General features: G+C 45.0%; 1 protein-coding gene across 7 annotated transcripts in view; it reads left to right on the top strand.

The window, feature by feature from the left end:
- LOC132378980 (tyrosine-protein phosphatase non-receptor type 13-like) overlaps positions 1 to 21704 on the top strand; it is a 411889-nt gene that overhangs the window by 260046 nt on the left and 130139 nt on the right. For all 7 annotated transcript variants that reach the window (XR_009507250.1, XR_009507249.1, XR_009507251.1 and 4 more), the window contains exon 27: positions 11870 to 12081. Coding sequence is in view for 4 of the 7 variants with exons in the window: in XM_059946390.1 (XP_059802373.1) it covers positions 11870 to 12081 (212 nt within the window). In the remaining 3 variants the exon portion in view is untranslated. The remainder of the gene's footprint in view (positions 1 to 11869; positions 12082 to 21704) is intronic.

The following is a 21704-nucleotide window of genomic DNA, read 5'->3' as shown; positions in this document are numbered from 1 at the left end:
CATTTATCCGGGGTTTGGCCCAAGCATGATTCATGAGAATAAGATGATCATGTGAGGGCCTTCCCTGCAACTTTACTGCTTTGGACGTATTTCTACTTCAAGCATGCGCAGGAAAGACACTCTTTGCCCGCCCTTGTTTTTGACCTCCCATCCTCACAGCGACATAAAAGGGCTGAATGATCATGATGAGCATCATCGGGTCAGCTTTACATCAACAATTCAGTGGTCTGAATCCTACCAAGCAATCAGGCAAGAGAATTGCTCCCAATCTGGCCCCTTTAAGAAGGCTGCAAACCTCAAATACCATGCAAAAGAAATCTGTTTCAGGAATGTACAGTTGATTCATCTGGAATGTTTTCTATTTAAACCTTCAAACTGCTGATAACCACCACACAATTGAACACTAATGTAAATGAATTAGATTTGCAGTGGTGAGGTTTCTGCAGGCATCAATGCTTCATAAACAGCAGACAGAAAAAAAATCAAACAGAATAATTGATATTTTTCGGGAATAGGCTGCCCTGCCGTGAACACGTGCATGAATTTATGACATCCTGAAATCTTGAATAAGTTGACACATTGTGGGAAATCAACACTTCAGCTTGTATTGTACAGCTGGACCCAAGAACTAGTGGTGATCTGATTTGATTTTATTGCCACTGTGTATAATTCTATTTCTGTACTGCTTATTACATGCAAAGTATGTAACAGGTAAAGGTAGAAATTGATGGCAGTGATTGGTATTTAGCCTGATTATTGTCTGTAGAACCACTAGAATTGGAAATAGAAGAAGAGGAAAAATAACTCTCAATTATACTAAAGCCTGTTACATACAATCGACACCTTCTCTCTGTGTAGCATTTCATTGAACTTCACTGAACCTCACATAATTATAATCTAATGAAGCATTTGGAGTACAGATCTTGTGTAATGTTCCTGGTTTTACCACGACCACACACAATCCAACATGGAGAAGGTTAGAATTTCTGAGCATAGTCTGGACCAATAAACCATCAATCTCATGTATGAGAGTGCGAGAGTGTGATATATAGATGTGCTTGGGAGTCATAAGGGCCTAAACTGACTGAGACCAGTTTGTTTCTTCCAGCCTGTATCTCGCATTTTCTCATGTCCTTTGCCTTTTTGGCCCTATAACCATCGGGCAACTTTCATTCATTCCACTATGTTGCCTTGTGCAGTCTTCCTTCTTCGCTCTACCTGTGTGCTATAACCTCAGCTGCCAAGACCCTAGATTTTGGAACATAAAGCGATCTGCTGGAGAACTCAGTTTCAGCGTAGGGAAATGGACAGTAAAGATTTCAGATTGCAAAACTTCATCTGAATTGAAAGCGTACAGGGGAGATAAAACAGGTGACCTGGAGGGTTGGCACAAGAGCTGGCAAGCAATGGGGACTTGGAGGTGATCATTGGAGGCAAGAAAAGGCTGCAGATTAAGGGCTCTGATAGAAAAGGAAGTTTAAACATGAAACCAAATTAGGGAAGTGAGGTGAGCAGGTGGGAACAGTGGGGAATGACACTTAGTGGGAGGAGTTCAGAGAAATAAGTTCCCATCAGTATTATTACGTATCACAGGTTGGTATTGAAACTGCTTGGTATGTGACCACAAGAAACTGCAGAAAGATGCGGACACAGCACAGAACATCACCAGTCTCCCTCTCTGGGCTCGATCTACTCTTCTTGGTGCCTTGACAAAGCAGTCAACGTAATTATATACCCTCCCTCGACAAGTTATTCTCCCTTCTCCCCCTGCCATCAAGCAAAGGATACAAAATCGAGAAAGCATGTACCACCAGGCTCCAGGACAGCTTCTATCATGCTGTTATAAAACTATTGGGTGGTCCAGGAGTACAATAAGATAGACTCTTGAGCTTATAATCTACCTCATTATGGCATTGCACTTTATTGTCTGTCTGTACTGCACTTTGCCTTATCTTTAAATTTATTCTTCATTATGTCTATGGAAGTTCTCAATCATTCAGGTCATTATATATTAAGCAGTAGTAAATGAAGACAACTGGACTTGCTGTGTCACCTGGAAGATGTTTCACCACTCATCCAAGGGGCTTCTTCAGTGCTGATCCATGGTGGCTGGTTTTCCAGTTTATAAACTCTGTGAGTTGTTTAAAGGTGTAGCAATCACATGAGAGTCATTAAGAGTCACAGAGATAATGAGAGTGTCATTAGTCTTATCTTTGCCTATATGAAGGTGTGAACTACGTGGAGACTCCGGGGTAGAGATGTTAGGACAGACAGGTGGTCTGAAAGAGGGGTTAAAGAAGCCATCTTTGTCAGAGTGGAAAACCCATCCCTGAACAGAGGGGGTGGGGTGCGACACCACCTATCAACTATTTAGGCTACATCCACACTAGACCAGATAATTTTGAAAATGCCGGTTTTGCGTAAAAACGATAGGTGTCCACACTAGGCTTTTTAAAAAATATCTCTGTCCACATTGAAACGGATATTTCGGCGAATCTCCTCCTACTGCGCATGAGCAGGACACATCTACCAAAAACAAGCAACGTGTTTGGTGTAGAATCTTGCTGTGAAAGAGCGCGTTTGTGCAGTTACAGACTAGAAAAACTTGAACAACAGGCAACTGTTGGCCCACACGCAGGAGGACTTAAAAGTAAAAAAAACAAATACTGGCACGTATGGAGGCAACCAACAGTATGACCCAGCTGACGACGAACATTGAAAAACTGACTAACTCTGTTGCATTAATAAAGCACCTTGTTAAATGTTTAAAACATATCTGCTGTGGCGACCCACTTTCTGCACAGGTGAACCGGCTCACAAATAGCCAGCGCGCGGGTGGAGACTTTGGTAATGCACCTCTGACGTCATTTCTGCCCGGAGAGGACAAGCGCTAGGGATTAAATACCAGCGCCGCAAAGTTTGAATAAACTAGTCTCGAAACAACTTACCGTCTGCGTGTCGTTATTTCAGTGCCGTGCGTAGCACATCACTACATTGGTGACCCCGACACTCCAAATGGGATTTGGACCAAAGATGACCGACTCTTCATCTGATTACGCAGTTTCGCTAAAAATGCTGACTTTCTGGACGCTACGACCACGCGTGTGGTTTAGCCAAGCAGAAGCCCAGTTCCAGATTCGGCAGATACCTTCTGATTCCATGCGTTACTATCACGTGGTGAGTGTCCTTGACCAGGAGACAGCCGCCCAGGTTGCGGATTTCATACAGTCTCCCCCAGAAGAAGGCAAATATGAAGCATTCAAAGTGCTGTTCATTGGGACCTTTGGCCTCTCACGACATGAGTGGGGTACCCACCTGCTTCACCTGGACGGTTTGGGAGACAGGCTGCCGTCAGCATTGATGAACGAGATGCTGGCCCTGGCTGACGGACACAAGCCCTGCCTCATGTTTGAGCAAGCATTCCGAGAGCAACTGCCCGAGGACGTAAATCTGCTGCTGGCTGATGCAGATTTCAGCGACCCCCGAAAGGTGGCAGCCCGGGCAGATGTGCTGTGGAAAGCCAAGAGGGAGAGCATGGCTTCCGTCAGTCAGATTACCAGGCCACATGACCAACAGCAGACCAGACCAGGCCCGGCAGGGGGGCGCACACAACAAAGAGGCAGGAGTGAGGAGGACAGTGAACAGTGGTGTTTCTACCACCAGCAGTGGGGCACAGAAGCCCGCCGTTGTTGCCCGCCCTGCATGGGCCAGCTGCCACTAATGACTATGGCGGCTGGCGACCAGGACATCCTCTTCTACGTCTGGGACAAACAGTCGGGACGCCGCTTTTTGGTCGACACCAGAGCGGAAATCAGCGTCTTGCCCCCGACGGGGTACAACACCCGCAACAGGAAGCCAGGACCCACCCTGAGGGCCACAAATGGCAGCACAATACGGACCCATGGCACCCGCACAGTGCAGCTGCAGCTCGGCGCCAGCCGGTTCACGTGGGACTTCACACTGGCCGTGGTGGCCCAACAACTCCTGAGGGCGGACTTCTAACAACCTGCTGGTCGACTTGCAAGGGAAAAGACTGGTACATGCCGAGACTTTCCAGACGTTCTCCCTGGGTGAAGCCAAGTTGTCGGCCCCACACTAGGACTCCATCACGCTGTCGGACAACAGATTCACCAGAATCCTGGCGGACTTTCCATCGATTTTGGCACCGCAGTTCACGGCAGCCATGCCCAGACACAGGGATCAGCACCACATCCTGACCCAGGGACCACCCCTCCACGCCCGCGCACGAAGGCTCCCCCCGGAAAAGTTCTGCTTGGCGAAGGAGGAGTTCAAGAGGATGGAGGAATTGGGGATCGTACAGAGGTCCGACAGCCCATGGGCCTCCCCCCTGCACATGGTGCCCAAAGCAGCCGGGGGTTGGAAACTGACTGCAGACTGAACAAGGCCTCAACTCCAGACCGCTACCCCGTGCCACACATACAGGACTTTGCAGCAAACCTGCACGGGGCAAGAATCTTTTCCGAAGTAGACATCGTCCGGGGGTACCATCAAATCCCGGTGCAACCTGAAGATATCCCCAGAACAGCACTCATCACCCCATTCGGTCTGTTTGAGTTACTCCAAATGCCATACTGCCTGAAGAATGCCAAACAGACGTTCCAGCGGCTAATGGATGCGGTGGGATGCAACCTGGACTTTGCGTTCATCTATTTGGACGACATCCTTACAACCAGCAGTAATCGTCAGGAGCATTTGTCCCACCTCCGCCAGCTCTACTCCCGCCTGCGTGATTTCGGCCTCACGATCAACCCGGCTAAATGCCAGTTCGGTCTCGATACCATCGACTTCCTGGGCCACAGGATTACCAAAGACGGGGCAACACCTCTCCCCGTCAAGGTAGGCACAATCCACCACTTTGCCCGGCCCAACACGGTCAAAGGCCTGCAGGAGTTCGTTGGTATGGTGAACTTCTACCTCCGTTTCCTCCCCTCAGCAGCCCATATCATGCGCCCTTTATACACCCTGATGTCGGGTAAAGGCAAGGACATTACTTGGGATGAAGAGGCTGCAGCCGCTGTTGTTAAAGCCAAGGAAGCCTTGGCAGATGCCGCAATGCTGGTGCACCCCAGAACGGACGTACCGACTGCCCTCACAGTGGATGCATCCAACACAGCAGTCGGTGGGGTGCTGAGCAACTCATTGAGGGGCACTGGCAACCCCTGGCATTCTTCAGCAAACACCTACGACCACCCGAACGCAAGTACAGTGCTTTCAACCGGGACCTGTTGGCACTGTATCTGGCAATCAGGCATTTCAGGTACTTCTTAGAAGGCAGGCTGTTCACCGCGTTCATGGATCACAAACCGTTGACCTTCGCGTTCACGAAGATGTCCGATCCCTGGTCGGCTCGCCAGCAGTGACATCTGTCCTATATCTCCGAGTACATGACGGACATCCAGCATGTCTTGGGAAAGGATAACGTTGTGGCAGACGCACTCTCCAGACCAGCTGTCCAGGCCCTGTCCCTGGGGGTGGACTATGCAGCATTGGCGGAGGCATAGCAGGCAGACAATGAGATGCCCAGCTATAGGACCGCAGTCTCAGGTTTGCAGCTGCAGGACTTTCTCGTAGGCCCAGGTGAGAGGACTCTCCTGTGCGACGTGGCTACCGGCCAACCTCGCCCCTTCATCCTGGCAGCCTGGAGGCGGCGAGTTTTCGACTCCATACACGGTTTGGCGCACCCATCTATCAGGACAATCATCCGGCTGGTCTCCAGCAAGTTCGCGTGGCACAGACTTCGCAAGCAGGTCAGTGAATGGGCCAGAACATGCGCGCAGTGCCAAACAGCCAAGGTGCAGCAGCACACTAAAGCCCTGCCGCAGCAGTTCGAACCCACCCACTGGAGGTTCATGTGGATATCGTGGGCCCCCTACCAGTGTCCCAAGGAGTGCAGTACCTCCTAACTATGGTAGACCAGTTCACGAGGTGGCCAGAGGCGGTCCCATTCACTGACACATCTGCCAATTCCTGCGCCCGAGCACTGACTGCAACCTGGGTAGCACGCTTCTGGGTACCGGCCCACATTACCTCCGACAGAGGCGCCCAGTTCACCTCCAGCCTGTGGTCAGCTGTCGCCAGCCTGTTGGGAACACAGCTACACCACACAACTGCCTACCACCCACAGTCGAACGGACTAGTGGAACGCTTCCACCGTCACTTGAAGTCGGCTCTCATGGCCCGCCTGAGAGGACCTAATTGGGTGGACGAGCTTCCCTGGGTCCTGCTTGGAATTCGCACAGCGCCCAAAGAGGATCTGCACGCCTCGTCGACCAAGTTGGTGTACGGCGCACCCATGGCCGTCCCAGGAGAGTTCATACCAGCGGCAAGGGGAAGAGCCTGCAGCAGTCCTGGACAGACTACGTGAGAGGCTTGGCAACCTGGCCCCTGTACCAAACTCACAGCACAGACGGACCCCGACCCATGTACCCAAAGACCTGCAGAACTGTAAGTTTGTGTTTGTACGAAGGGACAGACACCAGGCTCCACTACAGCAGCCATACAAGGGGCTGTTCAAGGTGATCAACAACAACGGGTCCATGTACGTTCTAGACATTGGGGGAAAGAGGAGGTTTTCACGGTGGACCAATTCAAAACAGCCCATGTGAACTTGGTGCAGCCGGTCGAGGTTCAGGCACCATGGCGCAGAGGCAGACCTCCCAAACAGAGACTGATCCAGACTGTGGGCATTTGGGGGTGTATCACTGGTTCTGGGGGGGGGGGGTTATGTGGTGACCCACTTTCTGCACAGGCGAACTGGCTCACAAATAGCCAGCGTGCGGGGGGAGACTTTGGTAATGCACCTCTGACGTCATTTCTGCCCGGAGAGGGCGGGCGCTAGGGATTAAATTCCAGCGCCGCGAAGTTTAAATAAACTAGTCTTGAAATGACTTATCGACTGCGTGTCATTATTTCAGCACTGTGTGTAGGACACTGCTACACTGCATCAGTATTATCTTGTATTTCCATACAATGTTACAGTAGGCTGTTACACATCTATTGTCAGAGAAGTACTTCCATAAATAGGTAAACCACCTTCATACAAGCAAGGACAGAAAACAGGGCAAAGTGAGTCTGTGTATTTATTCAGTAAATTATGTGTCAAAGTATTTGGTGAGTACATTTCTAACTCTTCTGGCTTCAGTCTCATTGCCGTCTGTCCTGAAATTTTTAGATTGTGTGGGGGGTTGGTTTCAGGAAAACAATGAAATGGCGTGCTGCCGTCTGACAGCGTTTTCAGATTTCTCCGGTTACCCCATCCACACTAATCTGCCCAAGCGGCATTTTCAAAATTACATACCCTGGACAGCGTTTCTGAAAATCTCCGGTTTCAGGGGACAAAATTGCTGTTCTCGTGTGGACGGAGGGTAAAAACAAAGAGAAAAAGCTTCGGTGATGGATTTATCTAGTGTAGTGTGGATGTCGCCTTATATTGTAGTCCTAACATCTCTACCCCGGCATCTGCACAACAGTTCACTCCTCCATTCATGCAAAGATAAGACTAATAACCCTCTCATTAACTCTATGAATCTTAACAACCTTCATGTGATTGCTTTACCTAGAAACAACTCTGTTTATAAGCTGGAAAACTACCCAGCATGGATCAGAACTGAAGAAGCCCTTTGGATGAGTGGCAAAGCATCTTCTCGACAACACAGCAAGTCCAGTTGCCTTGATTTACTACTGCTTGATACTTATTCTGCATTATTATTTTCCCAGTTTTACCATAATGCACTGCAGTAATAAAATGGTCTTTATAGATGGCATAAATATAGATGGCATAAATTTCGGCACGGACTAGGAGGGCCGAGATGGCCTGTTTCCGTGCTGTGATTGTTATATGGTTAAATAACAAATATTTTCACTTTAGCTCGGTCTATGTGACAATAATAAACCAAATTACAAATTTAAATTCAAAAGAGAATCAGTCCTCGGGGCGGGGTGGGGGGGGGGGAAGAATTTATTTACATGTAACCTCCCCACAATATTATGACACCAGTGTCTCTTATGGCCACAAGCACAAGCTTCACTGTGGGAGTTCACTTAAGAGTGTTGCTTTGGAAACTGACTAAGCAATAAGTTCTATCGATATGTGTGTAACTAAACTATACTCTGTTAAACAATGCAGCATCCACTGATACTTCCAGCCCATTTAAACCAGCCATAGAGTGTGGGACATTCTGATTCTGCTTGTTGTAAGCAGGCAGGGAACAACAATAAATGAATTGAATTGACTTTATTATTTACATCCTTCACATACATGAGGAGTAAAAATCTTTATGTTAATTGACTCTCCTCTATACTATTCATTGCAATACAGTGGATCTGTGCATAGTTTTTGAGTTATTTTATATATTTACTATGGACAAAATAGATTTAGGAACATAAGTAAAATTGAAAATCATTCATAACCTGGGGATTGCAACAGAGGCACAGAGATAATTTGCAATGCAGTTTGATTCTCGAGTACAGACTTATTTATGCGGTGAATGAAAATTGTCAGTCAGCTATACCAGATACATCGACAATTTTTCTGTTTCTTACTCATGAGTAATCACAGGAACATTTCATGAATCCTGATTGTTAACAACAGTATCACTCTGTTAAATCACTCTACTTGAAGCCACTGTAGTGAAGATTATGCCAGGCTATTTCAAATACACTCTCCTTCAGGTTAACAGTGACCATTTTAAAATTGGCAGCAATATCAAAATGCAAAATATTACAGCAAGTGCACATATCCATTGGATCCTGAGCTATCCCAGAGCAATTGGTGGTATCACTGAAAGTGGGAATTTCTTATTCTTTCAAATGATGTAGAAGGAGATCATTCAGTTAATGGAATGAGTCTAAGCTGACTCTCAGAGCATGTCTTCTTGTACTTTTCTCTATAACCCATTCTCCCTCACAAACTCAATTCTTCCTGATACTCTCACCACTCAAAGCTGTTTACAAGCAGCTGATTAACCCATCAACTAGAAGGCTTTAGGATGCGGCACGAAAGCGGAGCAACTGGGGCAAATGTGTTCACAGAGAGAGTGTGCAAACTCCACACAGACAGCAACATGAGATCAAGACTGAATCTGGGAGGCAACAACTCTACCTGGTGTGCGCTGTGTTCCCAGAACCAGCTGTTTCTTTTATTACATCAAAGAACTTGTCTTGCATTTTTGTAGACAGCCTGTGTCTCCTTTTAAGCTGATGGCCTTAGAAAGCTATGCTTCAAGAGGTCAGAGAATTTATCATCAACTGAAAACATTTAAGTATTGTACCCAGCATTTGCAGTTGTTTTATTTTAGTACACGAGAAACATTTTAAACTAAAAATGCTTATTCTTTTTGTTGGAACTGCAGAAGCTGAAATTTAATAAAATGTAAAATCAACAGCACCAAACAGCAAAAGTAATAAAAGCTGATAAAGGGATTTCAAAGTGAGCAGTGAAAACTGCTATTAATGTGTAAGAAGCAGATAGGTCTCTCAAGATGAAAGCAAGTTAGAGTCTAATGGGTAATAAAGAAGTGATCGAATGTTTATAGAGCAGAACAACACAAAAATAGGCCCTTTGGCCCATTTAGCCTGTGCTGAACTATTGTTCTGCCTGCATTGACCTGCGCACAAACTGTAGTCCCCCATACCTCCTCCATCAATGTACCTATCCAAATTTCTCTTAAGTGTTGAAATCCAACCCTCATCTAACACATCCACTGCATGTTCCACCCTCTTGGGTGAAGAGGTTCTACCTGATGTTCCGCTTAAGCACTTCACCTTTCGCCCTAAACTCATGACCTCTCATTCTAGTCTCAACCAACCTCAGTGGAGAAAGCCTGCTTGCATTTCCCCTATCAATACCCTTCATAATTTTGTATACCTCTATCAAATCTCCCCTCATTCTCCAATTCTCTAGGGAATGAGGTCTTAACCTCTTCAGTCTTTCCCTGTAACTTCGGTCCTCAAATCGCAACAACTTCCTCTGCACTCTTTCAATCTTATTGATATAACTCAGATGCCATAGAGCCATTAAGCACAGAAACAGGACCTTCAGCCCACTGTGTCCATGGACTTCTGTGCCCTGACTATTCAACTACTTGCCTCTTAAATGTTGTGAGAATGTCCACCTACCCCACCTCTTCAGTCAGCATATTCCACACTCCAACTGCCTTCTGTGAATAAAAGTCTTTCTCAAATCCCCTCTAAACCCTGTCCCTCTCACCTTGAACTGATGCTCTTTCATTTCAAACACACCCATTGTGGGAAAAAATATTTGTACTCTATTCCCCACATAAATTGCTCCAGGGAAAGAAGCCCTTCTCTCCCGACTCCCTTTGTAACTGAAATAATCCGACCCAAGGATCATTCACAGAAAGGGGGGAGGATGAAGCACCAAAAACACAGTGAGCACAATGAACGTATAGGTCACGTGGAAGATACTGAGGTTGAATATCAGGACCAGAACAACTGGTATAAGAGCATGAAGATGGAATAGTAAAGGTTAGATGATTCATGTGAAGTTTGGTCAATTGTTTTGTGACGTTCGGCATGATTCAACTGTCCCTTTGAACAACTAAGTGATACTAACAAATTGGGTGAATGATGAAATTAACAGATAGGAAGAATACACAACAACCAGCTCTGAGTGGGACTTGGGGCAGATATTTGGACTGGCTCTCTCCTCCCAGCTCTGAGCTGTGAGCTACAGGGTTGCTGCAGCATTAAATGTCATGTTGTAAAATTAGTCACAGGAAGAGCTGCATGTTTCTGCTGCCAAGAAAAGGTCCTGAAGGGAATAAATTCTTTGTTCTGCTCTTCATTCACTTTCCTTTTATTTTGTGTATTTAGTGATACAGCATTGAATCAGCCCTGTGAGCTGCACCCAACCTATTTAACCCTAGCCTAATCACAGAACGATTTAAAATGACCAGTTTACCTATGGAATAGGTACATTTTCAGTCAGTGGGAGGATACCTCGAGAAAACCAACACTTTGACAGGAAGAGGTACAAACTCTTTACAGACCATGCCAGAATTGATCTTCAAACTCCAATGCCCAAGTTTTAATAACATCACACTAACTGCTGCACTACCATAGCACCCACTTGTGCAGGCGTTTGAGGCTACTGTCAATTTATATCAGGCCCAGCAATCAGAGAAACAGAGAACTAATTTGAAAGAGTTAGTTAAATTAGTTTGCACCTGAATATTCTTTGGGTGCACCATTGGCACAGTTAATCAAGATAAGAGCAAAAATTCACTCCAAGGAGTCCTTATCTGCTGGAGGCTTGTCGGGGGTTAAAGGGCTCTGCATGTGCATGGGTGGGAGTGGGAAATGGGCTTTGTTTTTGCTGTTGTTGTTTGTTGCTTGCTGTGTTGTTGTTGAGCATGCTGTTCTGTTGAGCATCATGGGTGTGTTGTGTTGGCGCCGGAATGTGTGGTAATATCTGCAGGCTGCTCCCCCCTCCCCATCCCAGCACACCCTCTGGTATGTTAGTTTTTAATGCAAATGATGCATTTCAGTGCATGTTTTGATGGAGGTGTGACAAATAAATTTAAATCTTGATCAAAACCTTAAGAGTTGGGATATGAAACTCAAGGTTGCATATGATAAACATACTTTGATAATAAATGTACTTTGAACTTTGAAGAAAATAAAAACTGGTTATAACTTCATGGTCATCTCAATGTTACAGATATTTTTTGAATTACTGATGACTAAACATCATCCTTTCATGCATAAAGACATATGTCTTTATAGGAAAGACAGTTATGGGAAGATTTTGAAGTGTTCAATGGTAAGATGTCTTCTGGTTGATAGAAAATATTGAATTCCTATTGATGTCCCACAATATTTTTAACAGATAATACGTTTGAGGTGAAGATGAAGAAAAATTCTGGGGGTTTAGGATTCAGTTTCCTGCAGATGTGCACAGAAGCAGACGACCCCAGAGAGAGCTTGGTGAGAATTAAGAGGTTGTTTCCAGGGCAACCAGCTGGAGAGACAGGTCAGATTGAAGTTGGAGATGTCATCCTGGCCGTCAATGGAGCTGCAGTCAAGGGGCTGTCATATCAGGTGAGTGTCTAAAACAGTGACTGAAACTAATGAACTGTCTACACTGGGGAAGTGAAACCAATTCATGATCTTTGTTAAAATACGACAGAGAATGCTCAAAATGTACAGCAGGTTAGAAGCAGAGGTACATTTAAAGCTGATGAGCTCTCATCTGAAACACATGACCTCCTCCTATTCAGTAGTAATTGTATGTGAAGATTCAAGTTCTAGAAATTTCTAGTGTTAGGTTACCTATGACCAAGGTGAAATGTGTTTTGGTTTCAAGGTGAAATTAAACCCTACATGATTTAACCCATTGAAGTTAGTGAAGCCAAACCTGTGATGGTGACTATAGGGAGTGTCACACTTTACACCAGTGACCAAAGGTGGGGCAGAATCACTTCTCTGATTTTTTGTGAACTAAACCTTAACTGTTAGTCTCCCTTGGTAGATATTGCCCAACCTGCTAAGATGCTCTTACATTTTGTGTATTGCTCTAGATTCCAGTAGCTGCAGTCTTTTGTGTCTCCAGTGATCAGAGTGTTGGAGGGTTTGGGGCTATGGGGGATTTATGACATCTGAGAGTCAGTGGCTTTGGTGATCAGGACCAATGAGGTCAGGGTAGTTGGGCAGATGGTGATGGGATCAGGACAGAAGGGTGTTGTAAGGATGAGATCAGTCAGAGACTTAGATATATACAGCGTAGAAATAGGCCCTTCAGCCCACTGAGTCCATGACCAACCACCCATTTACACCAATCACATTTTATTTTTCTCACACTCTCAACAGCTTCATCCCCCAAAGTCTCCAATAACCCACACACTAGGGTCGATTTACAGTGGCCAATTGGCCTACCAATCTGCACGTCTTTGGGATATGGAAGGAAGTGGCCTGGGGAAATCCATGTGGTCACAAAGGGAATGTATAAACTCCACTCCAACCAGGATTGAATAAGTCTCTAGTATTGTGAGATAGTGACCATTGGAGGCAAATGAAAATCTTGGGACAGTCTGAAAGATAGAAGGTTGCTCTGTGAGTTACCATCAAGATGTTCCATTCTGATACTGTACCATAAGACCAAGAATAACCAACTGTCTCCGTGGTCTACCTTTAGCAGCCCTCAATGATGTATTGCAGGAACAAGAGCATCAGTTCTGTTTCTGATGCAGGAATCATAGATTTAAAAGCAATTTTCACAAGGGGAAGTGTCCAGTTACATTTCCAGAGTGAACAAAAATGGAAATGTTCTTACAGAACACAAGAGAATCTGCAGATAATAGAAATAACATCTCCTCTTCACTGACAGTCAACACTGCTGCACTTCAAGGATGCACGCTTAACCCACTGTTCTACTCTCTACACTCATAACTGTGTGGCCAGTCACAACTCCCTCCATCTATAAATCTGCTGACAACACTGCTAGTGTTGACAGAATTTCAGATGGTGATGAGGAAGTGTACAGGAGTGAGATAGATCACCTTGTTGAGTGGTGATGCAACAACAACCTTGCACTCATTGCCAGTAAGACCAAGGAATTGATTGTGGACTTCAGGAAGGGAAAGTTGAGGGAACAAACACACGGAAAGGTTGAGCAATTTTGAGTTCCTGTGTGTCAGTCTCTCTGAAGATCTATGCAGGGCCCAACAACCATATTGATGTAATTACAAAGAAAGCATAACAGAAGCTATATTTCATTGAGAGTTTGAGGAGACTTGATACGTCACCAAAGATTCTTGTAAATTTCAGCAGATGTACCATGGAGAGTATTCTAGCTGGTTACATCACAGTCTGATATAGAGGGTCCACTGCACGTGATCAGAAAAAGCTGCAGAAAGTTGCAAACTCTGCCAGCTCCATCATGGGCATGAGCCTCCCCAGCATCAAGGACATCACCAAAAGGCAATCCTCAGAAAGGTGGCATTCATCATGAAGGACTCCCTCACCCAGGACATGTTATCTTCTCATTGTTACTATCAAGGAGGAGGTACAGGGGCCTGAGGACTCACATTGATCATTATAGGAACAGTTCTTACCCTCCACCATTAGATTTTTTAACACATATTTCTTATTGTAATTTAATGTTTTTTATTATTATGTATTTCAATGTACTGCTGCTACAAAACAACTAATTTCATGACATATACCAGTGATAAAGCTGATTCTGATGCTGGAAATCAAGATCAGCGCACATGAAATGCTGGAGGAACTCAGTGCGCCAGACAGCATCTGTGGAGGGGAATTCTCCATTGTCTTTATTCCTTTCCATCGATGCTGTAGGACCTGCTGAGTTCCTTCTGCATTTTGCATGAGATGATCTTACACAGCTGGTCAGGGGAGGAGAGAGCCAAGCGAGCATGTGTTAATCGGCTGGAGTCCATGATTCTCCAAGTGACACAAATGCTGTAGCACAGTGGATGAGAGTGTGATGATTGAGGGTGCTGCTGTCTCTGCAGGAGTGTAAATGGAAGGAGATAAATAATGGCAAGAGAAAGAGGACTAGTGGTGCTAGAACTATGAGATACACAACACAGCAATTGTTGGAAACGTAAAATAAGGAATGCAGTGAGTTCGGAGAGAAAAACAGACTCCCAAAGATATCCTGTCTATACTTCCTCTCACTTGCTTCCTGTTAGGAATGAGTTCCAATCTTCCAATTTCTCTAGCTCAGTTGTACCTACACTGATTGACAAGGATTTCCACGCTGGTCCATCTGAAAAGTACTGCATCACTCTTTCCTGAACTGTGGCTTTCCGTCTTCCATCAGTGGCAGGGCTCTCAAGCCTGTCTTCTCTGTTTCCTGAATTCCTGCTCACACTCTCAACTTCCTTGTTCTCATCGTACACCCACCAGCCTCCACTTTCAACAGGCTGGTTGCAACTTTCACCACTTTCACCTATTGTCCCCCAACCAGGTGCATCATTGCCCTCACCTTCCCCTCCACTATTTTAAAGGTCCTGCTAAAGGGTCTTGGCCCAAAATGTTAACTGTTTATTCCCCTACCATAGATGCTGCCTGACTTGCTGAGTTCTTTCAGCGCTTGGTGTGTGTTGCTCAAGAGTTTCAGCAACTGCAGAACCTCTTGTGTTTATAAATGAACCATTACGTCTGTGAATCCTGAATCCACTCTAACAGCAGCAACCAATTCCCTTACAATACTTCGCCACACATCTGCATGACATGGAATGCTTGCCCTTTTACTTCTTCACCTCTCACCATCCAGGGACCCAAAACACCCTTAGATGAAGCAGTAATTCACTCTCACTTATTCCAGTTTGGTATTTAGTGCTCACAATGTGGTCACCTCTGATGAGAAAATTAATCACAAATTGAGTGACTGCCTTGGAGAATCCACAACTTTGATCCTGAGCTTCTAGTTACCTGTCCCTTAAATTCAATGCTTCGCATTCTCTCTGACCAATCAGTATGTCTTTCTATTTTGTTCCCACAAAGCGCAATTTGATTTCAAGATGCAGCACCTCATCTTCAGTCAGGGCATGTTGCAGTCTGGGGCTCAGTATTAAATTCAACAGTTTCAGATTATAAGCCTTTCCTGAAAATTTAAACTAGACTGCAGATGCTTGAAATATGAAATAGAAACAGAAAATGCTGGAAATACACAGCAGGTCAGGCCAGGTCCATCAGAAGGGAAACAGAGTTAATGTTGCGTGTCAAAGGCCCTTCGTTAAAACACCATTCTTACAGTTCAGATTAGAGACAGCAGTGGATAATGATGAAGGATCTTTGACCAAAAATGTTTATTTGGTTTTCCAACCCACACATGAGTTCTGGCCTGCTGAGTTTTTAACATTTTCTATTTATGCCAGAAGTGAGCAGTGCCAATATAAAGCCATCATCCATGACCAACTCGGGTTTTCACTCTCCATAGATGCTGACTGGTCTGCTGGGAACTTCCAGCAATTAATTTTATTTCCGATATCCATCAGCTGGTGTACTTTACATCTCACAGTACCCAGTATGTTTTAATTCTGTTCCCTCATCATCGCCCATTATTTGCTCTTCTTCAACAATGATTACCAAGCATTTGTCAACACTCCATAAATGTCCCCAACAGCAGTCCATAAGACATAAGAGCAGAAAGAAGCCATTTGGCCCATTGATCCTCTCCACCATTTGATTATTGCAGATTTATTTTCTTTCTCAACCTCATTCTCCTGCCTTCTTCCCTTAACATTTGATATTCTTACTAATCAAGAATCTATTAACCGCCACTATAAATATACCTAATGGCTTGGACTCAACAGTCTTCTGTTGCAATGAATTCCACAGATTCATCACCCTCTTGCTAAAGGAGTTCCTTCTCACCTCTGTTCAAAGGGATGTCCTTCCGTTCTGAGGCTGTGCCCTCTGGTCCAAGACTCTCCCATGAGAGGAAACATTCTCTCCACATACACCCTATCAAGGTCTTTCAATGTTCAATAGGTTCATAGAATTGTACAGCATAGAAGCAGACCCTTTGGTCAAATGCCTCCATGCTAATCAGAAACACATTTATTATCACTGACGTACGAGGTGAAATTTTATGACATCTGCAGCATTTCCTGTCATTTTTAAATTTCCACTCTCTCTGTGCAGCAAAATTATTCTCTAAATTATACCTTCTAGCACATTCTAAATTATTGCAAAATTTGAACACTCCTTCCTACAAATCATAAACACAAGAGATTCTGCCTCTGGCACAAGAGGTTGAACCCTCAACTAGAAAGGGGAGGAGGGAAGAGAAGAGAGCGATAGTTTTAGGGGACTCTATCGTTAGGGGGGCAGATAGGAGATTTTGTGGGGCAGATCGGGAGTCTCGGATGGTATGTTGCCTCCCTGGTGCCAGGGTCCGGGACATCTCAGATCGGGTGCAGGCTATTCTTGAGAGTGAGGGCATGAACCCAGATGTAGTGGTCCATGTAGGGACCAATGATGTAGGTAAGGTGAGTGAGGGGGTCCTGCTTAGAGAGTTCAGGGAGTTAGGAGTGAAGCTGAAAGGCAGGACCTCCAGGGTGACAATCTCGGGATTGCTACCTGTGCCACGTGCGAGTGAAGCGAAGAATAGAATGATTATGCACATTAATACGAGGCTGAGAGCATGGTGCAGGAAGGAAGGGTTCAGGTTTTTGGATAATTGGTCTTTGTTCCAGGGACATTGGGATCTGTTTCGAAGGGATGGTCTACATCTGAACCGGAGGGGTACTAACATTCTTGCAGGAGTATTTGCCAGTGCTGCTCGGGGGGGTTTAAACTAGATGTGCAGGGGGCAGGGATCCAGATCCAGAGGGTTGGTCAGAAGGTGCATGGGGTTAAATGTGTACAAGGTTTGGGTGATCTTGAGAAGGTCATCAAAATTCAGGGTGCAATTTGCCCGATGGAAGTTCAAGGAGCTGGGTTAGGTGCAGTAGACAGTGTTTTAAGCAAAGAGAGGAGGAATTCTATACTTGAATGCGCGTAGTGTCAGAAATAAGACAGATGAGCTTGAAGCTCAGATGAAAATGGGGAACTATGATATTGTTGGGATAACGGAGACATGGCTGCAAGGGGATCAGGCCTGGGAATTGAGTGTACCAGGGTATACGTGCTATCGTAGAGACAGAAATATGGGAAGAGGGGGTGGGGTGGCCCTGTTGGTGAGGAATGAGATTCAGTCCTTAGCAAGAGGTGACTTGGGAACAGGGGAAGTAGAGTCTGTGTGGATTGAGCTGAGGAACAGTAAGGGTAAAAAGACCCTAATGGGTGTTGTGTACAGGCCCCCAAACAATAGCGTGGATATTGGGTACAAGTTGATTAGGGAGTTAACATTGGCATGTGCTAAAGGTAATGCAGTCATTATGGGAGATTTCAACATGCAGGTGGACTGGGAGAATCAGGTAGGTGCTGGACACTAGGATAGGGAGTTTGTGGAGTGTCTAAGGGATGTATTTTTGGAACAGCTTGTGCTTGAGCCAACCAGGAACGAGGCTATTTTGGACTTGGTGATGTGTAATGAACAGGAATTGATAAGTGATCTTGAAGTAAAGGAGCCATTAGGAAGTAGTGATCATAACATGATAAGTTTTCATCTACAATTTGAGAGGGATAGGGGCAGATCAGAGGTGTCAGTGTTGCAATTAAATAAAGGAGACTACGGAGCCATGAGGGAAGAGCTGGCCAAAGTTAAATGGGCGGATGCCCTGGCAGGAAAGACAGTGGATCAGCAGTGGCAGATACTCTTGGGCATAATACAAAAGATCCAAATGCAGTTCATTCCAATGAGAAGGAAGGATTCAAAGAGGGGGAAGGGGCCACAGTGGTTGACGAAGGAAGTCAGAGATTGTATAGCATTAAAGAAAAAGAAGTATGACAGGGCTAAGATGAGTGGGAATACAGATGATTGGGAAAGTTTTAAGGAACAGCAGATCTTAATTAAAAAAGCAATACGGAGAGAAAAAATCAGGTATGAGCTCAGTCTAGCCAGGAATATAAAAGGGGATAGCAAAAGCTTTTTTAGCTATGTGAAGAGAAAGAAGATAGTTAAGAACAATGTTGGCCCCTTGAAGAATGAATTGGGAGAAATTGTTATGGGAAACAGGGAAATGGCAACAGAATTTAATGCATACTTTAGATCTGTCTTCACCAGGGAGGACACAAGCAATCTCCCAGATGTATGGATGGGCCAGGGTCATAAGATATCAGAGGAATTGAGACAGATTGACATTAGGAAAGAAACTGTGATGAGTAGACTGGTAGGACTGAAGGCTAATAAATCCCCGGGTCCAGATGGTCTACATCCGAGGGTTCTAAAAGAGGTGGCTCAGGAAATTGCGGATGCATTGGTAATCATTTTCCAATATTCCTTAGATTCAGGATCAGTTCCTGAAGATTGGAGAGTGGCTAATGTTGTCCCACTTTTCAAGAAGGGAGGGAAGGAGAAAACGGAGAACTATCGCCCTGTTAGCCTAACGTCAGTCGTGGGGAAGATGCTTGAGTCCATTATTAAGGACGAAATAGTGGCACATCTAGATGGCAGAAATAGGATTAGGCCGAGCCAGCATGAATTTACCAAGGGCAAATCATGCTTGACTAATCTGTTGGAGTTTTTTGAGGGTGTAACAAGGATGTTAGACGAGGGTAAGCCAGTAGATGTTGTGTACCTAGATTTTCAGAAGGCATTCGATAAGGTGCCACATAGGAGATTGGTGAGTAAAATCAGAGCTCATGGCATTGGGGGCAGGGTTTCAACATGGATAGAAAACTGGTTGGCAGATAGAAAGCAAAGGGTAGCAGTGAATGGGTTTTTCACAGACTGGCTGGAGGTGACTAGTGGGGTACCACAGGGCTCTGTATTGGGACCACAGCTCTTTACGATTTATGTCAATGATTTAGATGAGGGCATTGAAAACTATATCAGCAAGTTTGCTGACGATACTAAACTGGGTGGCAGTGTGACATGCGAAGAGGACGTTAGGAGAATACAGTGAGACTTGGATAGGCTGAGTGAGTGGGCAGATACTTGGCAGATGTCATTCAATGTGAATAAATGTGAAGTTATCCACTTTGGAAGCAGGAACAAGAGGGCAGAGTATTGTCTGAACGGTGTCGAGTTAGGTAAGGGAGAAATGCAAAGAGACCTAGGAGTCCTAGTTCACCAGTCAATGAAGGTGAATGAGCAAGTGCAACAGGCAGTGAAGAGGGCAAATGGAATGTTGGCCTTTGTTACAAGGGGAATTGAATACAAGAGCAAGGATGTTCTTTTGCATTTGTACAGGGCCCTGGTGAGACCACATCTGGAATATTGTGTACAGTTTTGGTCTCCAGGTTTAAGGAAGGACATTCTAGCAATTGAGGAAGTGCAGCGTAGATTCACTAGGTTGATTCCTGGGATGGCAGGGCTGTCTTACACAGAGAGATTGGAGAGATTGGGCTTGTACACGCTGGAGTTGAGGAGATTGAGAGGGGATCTGATTGAAACGTTTAAGATAATTAAAGGATTTGATAGGATTGAGGCAGGAAATATGTTCCAGATGTTGGGAGAGACCAGTACCAGAGGGCATGGATTGAGAATAAGAGGTCAGTTATTTAAAACAGAGTTGAGGAAGAGCTTCTTCTCCCAGAGAGTTGTGGAGCTGTGGAATGCACTGCCTCGGAAGACGGTGGAGGCCAATTCTCTGGATGCTTTCAAGAAGGAGCTGGATAGATATCTGATGGATAGGGGAATCAAGGAATATGGGGACAAGGCAGGGACTGGGTATTGATAGTGAATGATCAGCCATGATCTCAGAATGGCGGTGCAGACTCGAGGGGCCGAATGGTCTACTTCTGCACCTATTCTGCAGCTGCTGGAAATCCGCGTAACACACATAAAATGCCGAGTTCCTCATTTGGTGTGTTTCTGTCATAATAAAGCTGATTCTGACAATACTGACCATGTCTCTAGATTAGATCCACAAAGTGGACATTATTGAGTTAACTAGAACGTAATCTTGGGCTCGATGTTAGTAGAGTTCCAGCAGCTGCAGTCCCACAGCAACCACAAATCCATTGTGTCATCCTCCCAAATGCTTATTTATATGTACAGGCTGTAAATAAGTTGGGCATTTGTAACCTGGGGAGAACCTGTTGTTCTCTAGTTACCATTTTAAACATCCATGTTTTGGTGAGAGGGTGTGATAAATAAATCCTGGATAGAGGGTATGGTGAAGGCACCTGAGCTACAGGAAGAGCCTCAAGTGTTTACATGGGAGAAGGGAAGATCTGGCGATATTTTAGTACATTTACGTTTCTGAAGGATGCATGCAGCGTAATTATTAAGCTGGAAAATATTCAGAATAGAAGGTATTGAAGAATGGGGTGAAGATGCTGGGAGATGAGCTGTTAAATGTGGACTGTGGTAGGATGGACATAAAGGTCTCTGTTGTCATCTGGGAGCGAGAGTTAGTGGTGTGTTGTTCTAAAGGATGTCTAACCAAAGCTCTGAGTAGTGGCAGCATTACTTTTGCCTTGTGGCATTCCTGTCCATGTGGTGAAGCAAGACTCCACTAGCATTCTCTTCCATAGTTGATCTTCCACCATCTCCAACCTGATGCCTTGATCTTTATTCTCCACTTGGCTTGTCTCCCAGATTTCCAAAAGGGCCATTGACTCAACAGGATCATGCCCATTCTTCATTCTTCACCAACTCAACCATCACCAACACGCTCATTCTCAGGGCTTCTTCCTTTGTGACCTACTTGGCATGAGTCTTTCCAGCAATGTTTAGTATCAAGATTTCAGTATCCACAGTATACCTGATTAGTGATCCATCCCAGGATCATCACAGTTAGTATACAGCACCTGCATATTGGACTCACTCCAAAGCTCCATTGACTTCAGTGAGGCAGAGTACAATGCATTGTCCTGGCTATATAATGCATTGAGTGCTGCTGATTAATTTCTAGGCAATTACTTTTTAAATTATTTTTTAATGGATAAAAGAACAAAACCAAGACCAGTGTATTCAGAGTGACAAAACTAATCTTACCTGAAGGCATGAGGGGCAGATTTAAGGCAAGCATTATTTCTTAATATGACTGGGATATAGCGTTGGATAAAATGTTCAGAAATAGTAGCTAAGAAATAAGAGGTCATTTAACGAGTACAGTGGAACTGGTGTTGTGAACAAATAA

This window comes from Hypanus sabinus, chromosome 21 (assembly GCF_030144855.1).
Source record: "Hypanus sabinus isolate sHypSab1 chromosome 21, sHypSab1.hap1, whole genome shotgun sequence".
NCBI lineage: Eukaryota > Metazoa > Chordata > Chondrichthyes > Myliobatiformes > Dasyatidae > Hypanus > Hypanus sabinus.
The sequence above is the reverse complement of the archived record's forward strand: the minus strand, read 5'-3'. Positions and strand labels throughout refer to the sequence as shown.